Source organism: Mytilus californianus, unplaced genomic scaffold, assembly GCF_021869535.1.
Source record: "Mytilus californianus isolate M0D057914Y unplaced genomic scaffold, xbMytCali1.0.p SCAF_3, whole genome shotgun sequence".
Lineage (NCBI taxonomy): Eukaryota > Metazoa > Mollusca > Bivalvia > Mytilida > Mytilidae > Mytilus > Mytilus californianus.
In genome coordinates, this window is record NW_026262679.1 from 64436897 (window position 1) to 64451182 (window position 14286).

Genomic DNA, 14286 nt, shown 5'->3' on the forward strand with positions numbered 1-14286 from the left:
GCATTAGATTTGTAAAATCTCTCACCACATTTATTTATTTGTTATGCCGAATCTAACCGTGTATTTAGATTTTTAATTTTGGCTCCAGTTTTCAAATTGGTCTACATTAAGGTCCAAAGGGTCCAAAATTAAACTTAGTTTGATTTTAACAAAAATTGAATTATTGGGGTTCTTTGATATTCCAAATCTAACCGTGTATTTAGATTTTTAATTTTGGGTCCTGTTTTTTAAATTAGTCTACATTAAGGTCCAAAGGGTCCAAAATTAAACTTTTTTTTATTTCAACAAAAATTTAATATATGGGATTCTTTGATATGCTGAATCTAACCATGTATTTAGATTTTTTATTTGAGGGCCCCGCTATCAAATTGGTTCATATTGAGGTCAAAAGGGTCCAAAATTAAACTTTGTTTGATTTCATCAAAAATTGAACTGTGTATTTAGATTTTTAATTTTTGGTCCCGTTTGTTAAATTGGTCTACATTAAGGTCCAAAGGGTCCAAAATTAAACTTAGTTTGATTTTAACAAAAATTGCTGAATCTAACCATGTATTTTGATTTTGGACATTGGACCATAATAGGTAAATTAAAAAAAATTCAAGTTCTTAGACCACATTCTTTCTGTGTCAGAAACCTATGCTGTGTCAAATATTTAATTACAATCCAAATTCAGAGCTGTATCAAGCTTGAATGTTGTGTCCACACTTGCCCCAACTGTTCAGAGTTCGACCTCTGCGGTCGTATCAAGCTGCGCCCAGCGAAGCATTTATTATAAAATGTAATTTGATGCAAAATATATATCCAAATTTGGTAAATTACTAAGGAACCAACTAAATGACCGGGTACTATTAATATGGCTGTTATTGAATTATATATATATATATTTAATTCAAGGCGACGAAGAGGATGCAGAGAATGATCCATTGACAAAACAGAAAATAGAAGAACTTTTAGAATATTATGGTGGTGGTCCACCTAAAATAGACAATCTACCAATTATGCCAGAATTTGGCACCAAAGTGATAAAAGGACCTGATTGGATGTGGCAGAAGAATGATATACCTGATGGCATAGAAGGGACAGTAGTCAGCATTGATCCAGAAGATCTTGGTAAGGGTGTGAACCAGGTGTTTAGATTACACCATTTTACAATTACAAGTGTGTTAAACTGAATTTAGTTGAACAGTTTTAGCTGTAAATATACCTCTTATATCAGAATGCTTACCAATATATAACTTCTTCGTGAGAGGTAAAAAAAAACTTTTAAAGTCTACTTTAACAATGTTAACCATTATATTATTTTGGATAAGCAAGCATCCTGCCTACAAACATTTAGGTTTTCTTTGTTATGCCCCCGCTGTAGCGGAGGGGGCATTAAGTTTTAATCTTGTCCGCCTGTACGTACGTACGTACCTCCCAAAGTTGGTTTCCTTTCTCTAACTTTAGTTTTCTTTAACCAAATGTTATGAAACTTATACAAAATGCTTATTACCACAAAACACAGATCAAGTTTGAATTTTGGTGGTGTCACTATAACCGTTCTAGAGTTATGCCTCTTTACAAATGGAAAAATTGCTGAATTTTTCGTTTCCATTCTCTAACTTTAGTTTGCCTCAACCAAATGTTATGAAACATATTCACAATGCTTATTATGACATAATACAGATTAAGTTTGAAATTGGGTGGTGTCACTTTTACCGGTCTTGAGTTATGCCCCTTTATAAACATAAAAATTGCTGAATTTTTCGTTTCTGTTCTCTAACTTTAGTTTGCCTCAACCAAATGTTATGAAACTTATACACAATGCTCATTACCACAAAGTACAGATCAAGCTGAAGTTTGGAGGTGTCACTTTTACCATTCTAGAGTTATGCCTGTTTACAAATGGAAAAATTGCTGAATTTTTAGTTTCTGTCTCTAACTTATGTTAGGCGCAACCAAATATTATGAGACTTATACACAATACTTATTACCACAAAACTCAGATCAAGTACTAATTTTGGTAGCGATACTTTTACCGTTCTTTAGTTATGTCCCTTTATAACTTTATATGATATTCACATTGTCCTCATTTATTATACTTTATTTCGAGGAGTTGTATTGATAAAAATTGTCTTAAAATGGTTCAGTCATAGACAAATTTCAGTACCATATGCAGGCTCTTATCTGCCTGAGAGTTCGATAAATATATTTTCTGCTTTGGCAATTGCTAACTTTAAAAAGTTGTATACTCAATAAAATGTATTAAAAAAACTTTACAACCAATAAAAGTAAGAGGAAAAACAAGAACTTGCACAATGTCGTAAACCTATGTGATTGACTTTGCCTAGAAATAACTATTTAGGTTAACATGAGATTTTGAAAATCTTATATTAAGCCAATGAGACAAAGAGAAATTTTATAGCCATATAATGAAAAAAAAATTATCTACATATAAAATAGTACATTCTAAAATCAGTTACCAATATGTATGATCAAATTATAAAGATTGTGTCTAGAACTTCTTGATAGTTTATTTAAAAGTAAAGGTATATTCCAGATTGCACATTTTGTATTGGTAGTCCACTTCATAGAACTGTTTCAAAATAATCAAAAGAATTCTTAATTAGCTCATTTCTGACTTAATAAAAGACTAATATGATCAAGTCATAAATTTGTGAGTGGAAAACATAGAAGAACCATGAAAATATTGTGAGAGAACTGTTGATTATGTATAATGAGACACTCTTGAAATCTTTAGTTTAAGAACCAAATGAAACTTTTCCACAGATTCATCTCCTATTGGTCAATCTATTTAAACTTTTGTCAGTTCTATTGTCCCATTGAATAAATACAATAGCTATTGTTCTCTGTGTAGTTTATTCACTGGGACACTTAAATTTCTTCTAAGAGAAATCCATCACTCTTTGATTAATTTACCTGAGTAAAAAAATTATCTTCTAAATAGATGAAAATACATGTTTCAACGCAAAAAAACTGCATGTGATTTTGTATTTATTCAATATCAATAATATATTTTCAATCTGTTCAATATAAACACTGATTTAATCATAAAAAGTTGATTTCTGACAAAATTTTGAGCATTGTTCATATTGAAATTTGCATTTTTTATGCCCCACCTACGATAGTAGAGGGGCATTATGTTTTTCGGTCTGTGCGTCCGTTCATTAATGTTCGTCCATCTGTCCCACTTCAGGTTAAAGTTTTTGGTCAAGGTAGTTTTTGATGAAGTTGAATTCCAATCAATTTGAAACTTAGTACACATGTTCCGTGCAGGGCTTCCAAAATTTCCTGACGACTGCCGGACATTTTTCAAAGAAATATTTTTGACGGTCAATGATCAGCTGGATACTTAAATGTAACTGAGAGGATGCATAAATTGATATATGTGTCTTAATAATTAGTAGTGTTATATGCAATAAAATTATTTATAACTGTTTTGTTTTCTTCATTCTAAAAATAAATAAAATATTATCCTCGGTATTGTGTCATTTTCTGTGTATCGTAATACAGTAACCATCGTTGCATCAATCAGCTTCAGTACCTGACTGTTCTCATGTTTTTTTTCTGTTTATATAATCTATCTTCTCTCTGTGAGTACTTAACAATTTGTAAATTAAGGCCATCTTATTTGAAACTGTTGATGTTGGCTTTAATTGCAGTACAACTTGATCATCAATACACGTGATACTTTTCTTTTTGTGTATTGATTACCTGACCACGTGACTTTTACAACTGATGCGGTATTTATAGATAACATTGAGGAGGCCCAATGAAGGATATTGTTTTAAACCGTGTAAAATCTACTGAACAGTGATAACATTTTTCTTTGTACAATGATAAGTACAAAATTAAATGTTTTTGCGTAGCCAGATCAGTTGACTCGTCGATCATAATTCCCACGGCGGGACTTAACTTTACGTCGGACATCACCTCTTTCTCTATAACATCGGAAATTGTCTGAATAAATTCGGAGGAGGCATTGTTCTCTTGATATAATTTAGAAGTGATCACGGCACCATTTAACTTAGTTAAATCATTTATTGACTGAAATTTGTCCATTGGTAAGTTTTCTTTAGCAATAAAGTAAGCATTACGGAACAAGGTGCACATTGCGCCGTTGTCAGTCTTTTCATGAACTTTCTCAAATACTGATACAATTGGATTACTTTTGGAAGCTGTCTCTAATTTAAGAGCTTGAATGTGGTCATTGCTATTAGCATGCTCTACAACGGCTGACTTTCGAAAATTTGTCGAACCAGGCTTTACAAAGTTATTTTTAAGTTTATGTTTTTGACAAATGTCACAAAACATGGCATTTAGCATACTGTCAAATCTTAACCATAAAAACAGTTGTTACCATTTATGAATAAAGCTTCTAGCATTTTTAGCAGATTTCGAATTTTGATCGGAATCGTCACGTTTACGTTTGCCCATGATGGCAGATTTGGAAAGTTCAATTTGAGACAAAGTCTTTATAACAGTCGGAGATTGTCATGATTGGATATTATTCTTTATGATTTTAATTATAAAAACAGTTTTTAATATGAAAACAAGAATAGAGAACGCCCCCCTTATTTATTGGACAACTCAGCTTGGTATAGTTTTTCCTATATATTTTAGTAAATTTTCCCCTTGAGAGTACCCCAGTATTTAACACGATGTACAGTGTTAAATAAAACAATATATATCATACTTATTCATTTACAAATATCCTTATTTGAAGAATAACTTTTAAATATCAGGATACTTTTTAAAACTGAATGCTCATTTAAATAATATTTGTAAAGCTTAATTAAATAGGATGTTGTTCCATACACGCTTACATGTTTGACCTCGTTTACCTGATTACCTTTATGTACATTGTTATGCATCATTAATTCTATTGATAAAGACAAGCTAAGGACACCTCATCAAAGGTAACAAACCTGTAATCAGTGAATGATTTATGGCTTCAATATAACTTATTGAAGGGATAATTGTTTGACAGCTTGTTGTTGTTTAAATAAAAGAAAACGTGTTTTTTCTACTTTTTATTGATGTACACAAGCTAAAGACCAAGCCGTACATTTATGTACCCAGAGGATTAGACTAACTGAGACACTTCAAAGTATCTGAAATATGCTGCTTCTGTTTTATTAAACCCAATTATGACCGAAATAGATTGCCACAATTATAAACTAAAATGCCCAAACGGACATGCCCAAAGCCCCAAACGGACATTTTTATCGATCGATAGTTGGTAAAAATTGAAATGACCGTTTCATGAAAATGCCTTGAATAACAAAATGTGGCACACCAATTCTATTTGACCGTTTGAGGCTGAGAACAGCCGGTCTTTTTATGAAAGTTTCGGTCAAGTCTGGAATATATGACCGTTTTGGAAGCCCTGGTTCCCTGTGATATGATCTTTCTAATTTTAATGCCAAATTAGAGTTTTAACCCCAGTTTCACGGTCCACTGAACATAGAAAATGATTGTGAGAGTGGGCATCCGTGTACTAAGGACACATTCTTGTTTGTTTTTGTTTTGTTATAGAATACATTTATTAATAACATGAGCTCACTATTTGCTAAAAAAATATTTTGAAATTGACAATGTATTAAACTTTTGCTGTTCTTCCATCTTATGTTTTCTTTTGTTTGTCCTCATGACATATTGAGAACCTGTTTATGATTTGGTATTACCATAAAAATATCCAATTTAAAATATAGATCAATATGGAAATCTTAAACTAAATAATCACAAACAAATACTCCAGATGATGACTTTATATAACAGCCTGTACTTTATTGCATATTTATAGGTTGGATAAAAGTGAGATGGGATTCAGTGCCAGGAGCAAATGAGCCAGGGAAAGAAGAAGATTATAGATATGGTGTAGATTATGAATTTGATGTAATGCCTGCTAAAGGTGGAATGGAAGCTGTAGACTGGCCAGAAGGCAAAAGTATGGTCATTTAAGTTCAAGTTTCCTTCACTGTTATAATTCTCAAAAAAAAGATTGGTCAAAGACCCATATCTCCAGTAAAAATTGTCACATCAAACTGACAATATCATGGTCAAGGGAATGATATTATGATGACAGTAGAGTCCTTTATTCTTCCTATATAAGCTATTGCAAGCTGTCAAAGGGCCCCTTTATATACAACCGCAAAAAAATTTGCGTTCGTATATTGCTATCATGTTGTTGTCCTCTTAGTGGTTGTCCGAAGACATTTGGTTTCCGGACAATAACTTTAGTATAAGTAAATGGATCTCTATGAAATTTAATCACAAGGTTCAAAAGCACAAAAGGAAGGTTGGGATTGATTTTGGGGGTTATGGTCCCAACTGTTTAGCAAAAAGGGGTCAAAAAGGGGCCAAAAAAGGCATTTTTCTAGTTTCTGGACAATTATTTGTGTATACGTGTATGGATCTCTATGAAATTGTACCACAAGGTTCCATACCACAACAATAAGGTTGGGATCAACTTTGGGGGTTATAGCCCAAACTCTTCAGGAATTAGGGGCAAAAGAAGGGGGAAAAAACAAGGTTTTTCTGGTTAATGGACAATTACTTAAGTATTAGTCTATGGATCTCTATGAAATTGAAACACAAGGTTCCATACCACAAAGGGAAGGTTGGGTTTGACTTTGGGGGTTATGGCTCAAACCATTCAGGAATAAGGGGCAAAAAGGAGAGGGGAGGAACAAGGTTTTTCTAGTTTCCGGATAAATACTTAAGTATTAGTCAATGGATCTCTATGAAATTGTACCACAAGGTTCCATACCACGAACAGAAGGTTGGGGTCAATTTTGTTGGTTGTAGCTTTAATCGTTAAGAAACTAGAGGCCAAATAGAGGCCAAAAACAAGACTTTTCTAATACTGGCTAAGCTGGTTCTAAAATAAATTATTTCTGAACTATATAAAGAAACAACAAACACTGATATGGCAGGAGATACACACCAAACAGGGTGTGTAAATTATATTTAGTTTGTAAATAGATTTACAAAGTATTGCACAACAGCAAGAAATCTTCAATTGAAAATAAATACAAATCTTTTAACCAATTTCAATGAATATTAATTTAAAGTCTTGAATTGTTTGAGGTTTTTACCATGTATTACTATATTGGTTATTTGGACATTTTCAAATAAGTCTACATTGAGGTACAAAGGGTCCAAAATTAGACGTTGTTTGATTTCATCAAAAACTGAATTCTTGTGGTTCTATGATATGCTGAATCTAACTGTGCATTCAGATTTTTTACTTTGGGCCCTGTTTGCAAATTAGTCCATATTAAGGTCCAAAGGGTCCAAAATTAAACTTTGTTTGAATTCATGGTTGTTTTTTTTTTATGCTGAATCTAACCATGGAAATATATTATAGATATTGGACATTGAAGTGGATTAAATGTCCAGTTTCAAATTTTTAAGTTATCTGACCACATTTATTCTGTGTCAGAAATCTATAATGTGTCAAATATTTAATTACTATCCAAATTCAGAGCTGTATCAAGCTTGAATATTGAGTCCATACTTGCCCCAACTGTTCAGAGTTCCACCTCTGCGGTCGTATCCAGCTGCTCCAGGTGGAGCGCATTTTTATACGACCGCAAAAAAATTTTGCGGTCATATATTGGTATGACGTTGGCGTCGTCGTTGTCGTCCGAAGACACATTGGTTTTCACACTCTAACTTTAGTTTAAGTGAATGGATCTCTATGAAATTTTACCATAAGGTTCAATACCACAAAAGGAAGGTTGGGGTTGATTTTGGGGGTTATGGTACCAACATTTAAGGAATAAGGGGCCAAAAAGGGGCCAAAAAAAATCATTTTTGTAACTTCCAGACATAACTTGTGTGTTAGTGTATGGATCTCTCTGACATTGTACCACAAGGTTTCATATCACAAAGGGAATGCTGGGATTGATTTTGGGGGTAATTGCCTCAAAATTTTAGGAACTAGGGGCAAAAAAAGGGGCAAAAAACAAGCATTTTTCTAGTTTCATGACAATAACTTGTGTGTAAATGTATGGATCTTTATGAAATTGTACTACAAGGTTCCATATCACAAAGTGAAAGCTGGAATTGAGTTTGGGGGTAATTGCCCAAAACGTTTAGGAATAAGGGGCCAAAAATGGGCCAAAAATAAGCATTTTTCTAGTTTCCAGACAATAACTTGTGTTCAAGTGTATGGATCTCTTTGAAATTGTACTGCAAGGTACCATACCACAAAGGGAAGACTGGGATTGATTTTGGGGGGTACCGGTAATTGCCTTAAAATTTTAGGAATTAGGGCCAAAAAGGGTCAAAAAACAAGCATTTTTCTAGTTTCAGGACAATCACTTGTGTGTAACTGTATGGATCTTTATGAAATTGTACTACAAGGTTCCATATTACAAAGGGAAAGCTGGGTTTGAGTTTTGGGGTAATTGCCCTAAAAGTTTAGAAATTTGGGGCCAAAAAGGGGCCTAAAAACAAGCATTTTTCTAGTTTCACAATAACTTGTGTTCAAGTGTATAGATCTCTCTGAAATTGTACTGCAAAGTACCATTCCACAAAGGGAAGACTGGGATTGATTTTGGGGGTAATTGCCTCAAAATTTTAGGAATTAGGGTCCAAAAAGGGGCAAAAAACAAGCATTTTTCTAGTTTCAGGACAATAACTTATGTGTAAGTGTATGTATCTTTATGAAATTGTACTACAAGGTTCCATTTCACAAGAGGAAAGCTGGGTTTGAGTTTTGGGGTAATTGCCCAAAACGTTTAGGAATTTGGGGCCCAAAAAGGGGCCTAAAAACAAGCATTTTTCTAGTTTCCAGACAATAACTTGTGTTCAAGTGTATGGATCTCTCTGAAATTGTACTGCAAGGTACCATACCACAAAGGGAAGGCTGGGATTGAGATTGGGGGTGATGAATCATAAGGGGGTTCAAAAAATTTGGGGGAGGGATTTTTTTTTCCTCTTTTTCCTTTTTTTTTTTCTTTTAAATTTTCCATTTTAAATTGGTTATTTCTGATTTATATATAAAAGCAAATAAAAATGATATGGTTTGAATAGGTAAATTAAAAATTTTTAAGTTCTTAGACCACATTCATTCTGTGTCAGAAACCTATGCTGTGTCAAATATTTTATCACAATCCAAATTCAGTGCTGTATCAAGCTTGAATGTTGTGTCCATACTTGCCCCAACTGTTCAGGGTTCGACCTCTGCGGTCATATCAAGCTGCGCCCAGCGGAGCATTTTATTATAATTGGGCTCATAAAAACCAACAGTCATTGTTTGCCAACAGTTTCCGAACAATAACTTCTGAACCATTCAACCAATGCTTTTCAAATTTTAATATGATGATACCAATGATAAAATGGAGGTCAAGTTCGATATTGACGATTTATAGATGGATAGAGAGAAACATTACTTGGCAGAAATGCTCAGCAAAGTAAGACCTACAAATAAGTGAACATGACTGAAATCATCAATTGATTCCTTATAGGAGTTATGCCCTCGCAAGATCATTTTTACCAATTTTTAAAGTGTTTTACAGAAACTATAATTGATAGAGAGAAACTTAAATGGCATGTTTAGACATGCATCAATATACATAAAACAGCAAAATAGCCATTGATGCAAGGTCTACACAAAAAATTCAAGGTGAGCAATTTAGGCAATTAGGAGCTTCTTGTTCGTTCATTCAGTTTATGGTGAAAAACTTTCCTGTGTGGGATTTTTTATGCCCCTGCCATCACCGGAGGGGCGTTAAGTGTTACCCCTGTCTGTATGTCCGTCAGTATGTCCGTCCATATGACATACATATTTACATCCCAAAATTTGTTTCCATTCTCTTAACTTTAGTTTGCCTCAACCAAATGTTATAAAACTTATACACAATGCTTATTATCACAAAACACAGATCAAGTTCGAATTTAGGTGGCGTTACTTCTACCGTTCTGGTGTTATGCCCCTTTATATATGGAAAAATTGCTGAATTTTTGTTTCCATCCTATAACTTTAGTTTGCCTCAACCAAATGCTTTGAAACTTATACACAATGGTTATTACCACAATACTCAGGTCAAGTTCCAATTTGGGTGGTGTCACTTTTACTGTTCTTGAGTTATGTCTCTTTATAATGTTATATGCAAGTGGAGGCATTATCTGTCTGTGTCCCATGGACACATTCTCCATTTATTTTCATTTACCTCTCAACACGATTTTGCATTGTGCATTGCACTTACAGTCACTACACTACAACAGGCTCCTAAGAAATTTATATTATTTCAAGTCCAGTTTTGATGCTTTTTTCTTTGAATTCCTATGATAAACTTGATGTAAAATTGTTTTCTAAAAGAACATGCCTAATATATTTCATTATTTGTTCTTTTTATTTCAGAAAGAATTGAAGTGGAACCAATATGGCTACAGGAGCTTAACAGGGAAAAGGAAGAATTAGCTGTAAGTTTCACTTGATAGTGGTCAATTAATTTTTGGTATCATTATGCCAAAGTCAACTGAGTTTTCGTGTAATTTTGTTCTTGCCAGGATAATGTCTATTTTCTTATGATAAACTATGATAAAGATAATGTCTATTTTCTTATGAAATCCCAGTCTAAAGGAGAAAATGTGAGCCATTATTTGATCCCTGAAATGGCAAATTTCTTAGTTCTATTCAAAAATGAATAATTATCTATTGTGCACATGGTCACAGAGGTCAAATTTCCAAATTAATGGAGGATTTCTCCCATGATATGTGTTGTCGTTATTATGACACTTGCATTGAAAACCTGAATTATACCAACTATATACTTTTAAACCTTCATTCAAAGTAGTTTAAGGGTATCTTATAGCAGAATAACCTTTTTGGTGAGGCGATTGCCCATTTGGAATATTAATGATCAGATTTCAATATTACTCTATTTTTCAGCCTGGATTTTTAGTATTCATATTGTCATCTGATAACGTCATGCTGATAATAAGGTGCACAGTTTTTCTCTGCTTTCAAAATCTATCCGTTTGAACCCGTCCTGAATTTCTTTCTACTCTAAATGCTCACATTAAATCTGTACCAATGTTTGTAAATGTCTTCCTTTACACCATAACCTATGGTGGTGCTCCTAATAAAGGAGGAAGATACAGAACAAACATACATACTACAACCTGAAACTACATGTGACATATACTATTGATATGGTATCTGATTCGACCCAGAACTTGTTAATTATTGGTAATATTAATTATGTGGAAAACAAATTGCTTGGAATGGTGTACTTTTTAATCAACCCCATTGTCCTATATTAGTTATATATAAAGTTGAAATCTTTGATTTGTCGTTTTAACATCATGCCGGCTAACAAATTGGACCTCGTTATTTTAGTTTTATAGATATATAGATTTTTATCAAATTTTGTATGCATTTTGAACTGCATCTGAAAATAGAAAAAGTGATATATGTAGCATTGATAATTCCAGAGATACAGTCAATTAAAATTTATGAAATGTGTCTATATTAAAATGAAAAGAGTGTATGTAAATTCACTTTAAATTGTGATTTCTTAAAAACCTTCCTTAGAATTTTGTTTAAAAACAAAGTTTTATTAATGTAAACATTTCTGTTAAGATATGAAAATATATGGGGATTTGTTTTTGCTGTCCAAGTTGCATTAATAATTTATGAAAAAACAATAAAAATTGACATTGACAGTTTTTTAGTTCACATAAAAAAGAGATTTGAAAGGCAATTTCTAGACTTGTTTGCTTTATAAATCATAATATTACCATAGATGTTGGTTTTGATATAACATTTTTGTGCCCCGCGTAACGCGTGGCAATTCTTGACAGATATTTATAAAACATATACAATAGTTTAATATCAGCAATATCTCGTACAAGTTCTATAACGGTGGCTGATCGACTTTTTCAAAAAGAGTAATGCCCCTCGGAAATATTAAATTTATGGAAAATTGACTTGTTAGCGCTCTCATGAGTACAATTCTTGCCAGATTTTTATAAAACTTATACTATAGGTTAATATCAGCAATATCTCAGACAAGTTCTATAATGGTGGCCGATCAACTTTTTATACGACCGCAAAATATTTTGCGGTCGTATATTGGTATCACGTCGTTGTCATCGTCGTCGTCGTCAGCAGACATTTGGTTTCCGGACAATAACTTTAGTATTAGTAAATAGAAATCTATGAAATTTAAACATAAGGTCTATAACCACAAAAGGAAGGTTTGGATTGATTTTGGGGGTTATGGTCCTAACTGTTTAGGAATTAGGGGCCAAAAAGGGGCCCAAATAAGCATTTTTCTAGTTTCATGACAATAACTTGTGGAAAAGTGTATGGATCTCTATGAAATTATACCACAAAGGGATGGTTAGGATTGGCTTTGGGGGGTTATGGCTCAAACCGTTTAGGAATTAGGGGCAAAAAAGTGAGAAAAAACAAGGGTGTCTTGGAAAAATGGACAATTACTTAAGTACAAATTACAGTGTAAGGGAGGTAATTCAAACACAACTTTGAATCACCTCCCTTACACTGCTTTTAAATTATGTATTTAAAGAAATGTTGAATGGTCTTGAGGTGATTAGCTGTCAATTCATTTTTAGAAGTTACTATTTTAATAATTTTAAAAATGCTGATTAAGGTAAATTAATTTTAGCTATGATTATGTATGTCATTTTCTATTTTAAGACTTTAATGATGTATTTAAATGGGTTATTATGGTTGCAAACTCCATTGGAAATTTGAATTGAGATTATGACCATGTCTTGAGGGAAAGGGGAAAAAAGGGGGGAGGGGGAGGTTAAAAAAAATTGGAGGGGGGTAAAAAAAATATTTTTTGAAAAAGAAGGGGGGGGGGGGGGGGGGGGAGGTAAAAAAAAAAATTTTTTTAGGGGGAGGGGGGGAGGTCAATTCGCAACAGCATAGTGTATTGCACAAAAGCAAAAAATTGAATATAAATTCAAATCATATTACCAATTCTAAGTTCTTTGACTACAGTTATTCTGTGTCAGAAACCTATTATGTGTCAAATATTGAACTACAATCCAAATTCAGACCTATATCAAGCACGAATATTGCGTCCATTTTTGCCCCAACTGTTCAGGGTTGGACCTCTGCAGTCGTATCCAGCTGCTCTCGACGAAGCAATTTATTTTAAAAGAGTTATGCCCTTGGAAATATTAAATTTATGGAAAATGGCCTCGTAAGCGCTCTCAAGGGTACAATTCTTTCCAGATTTTTATGAAACTTATACTATAGGTTAATATCAGCAATATCTCGGACAAGTTTTATAATGGTGGACGATCGACTTTTTTTAAAAGAGTTATGCCCCTTGGAAATATAAAATATGTGCAACGCAGGGGACATTTGAACTCTGTTCTTTTATCGATTTAAGTTCCTGCTTTGACTTCCTCAATGTTTTTTGTCAATTATCAATGATATGATAAATGTATCAATATTGTTAAATAAATTTAGTAATGCAAATATTTCATTCATTGAAGTCTCAGATGTACATTGAATTTCTCTTATAAATGAAATGCCTCAAAAAATCATGAATATGAGTACTGACTTGATCAAGAAATTAGTCGAGTTAACCTCAAGTGTCAATTAGTGGCTTAAATCACCTCAGAGATCATTCATATATTTATACCCCATGCAACGAGTTGCGGAGGGTATAATGTTTTTGACCCGTCCGTCCGTCTGTCCATCCGTCTGTCTGTCCATCTGTCTGTTCGTCCGTCTATCCGTCCGTCAGTCCATCAGTCCTGTTTCTTGTCATCGCAACTCCTCTCAAACCACACAACAGAATCTCACGAAACCTTTTTAGATAATTAGGACATACTATGTAGTTGTGCATATCGACAGGAAATTACGATTCAATTTTTTTTCCAGGAGTTACGCCCCTTTGAACTTATTTGCCCAATATACTACTGCAACCTTTTGTCATCGCAACTCCTCTCAAACCACACAATAGAATTTCATGAAACCTTTTCAGATAATAAGGCCATACTACGTAGATGTGCATATCGACAGGAAATTACGATTCAATTTTTTTTCTAGGAGTTACGCTCCTTTGAACTTATTTGCTTCAATATACCTCTGCAACAGTTTGTCATCGCAAGTCCTCTGAAACCACACAACAGAATTTCATGAAACTTTGTAGATAATAAGGACATACTAGGTAGATGTGCATATCGACAGGAAATTATGATTGATTTTTTTTTTCTAGGAGTTACGCCCCTTTGAACTTATTTACTTTAATGTACTACTGCAACAGTTTGTCATCTCAACTCCTC

General features: G+C 33.4%; 1 protein-coding gene across 1 annotated transcript in view; it reads left to right on the top strand.

Annotated features, from left to right (window-relative positions):
• The window catches only part of LOC127733115 (uncharacterized), a 133159-nt gene that overhangs the window by 92656 nt on the left and 26217 nt on the right, over positions 1-14286 (top strand). The window contains exons 14-16 of the mRNA XM_052242409.1: positions 895-1110; positions 5807-5950; positions 10376-10437. Of these exons, the coding sequence (XP_052098369.1) occupies positions 895-1110; positions 5807-5950; positions 10376-10437 (422 nt within the window). The remainder of the gene's footprint in view (positions 1-894; positions 1111-5806; positions 5951-10375; positions 10438-14286) is intronic.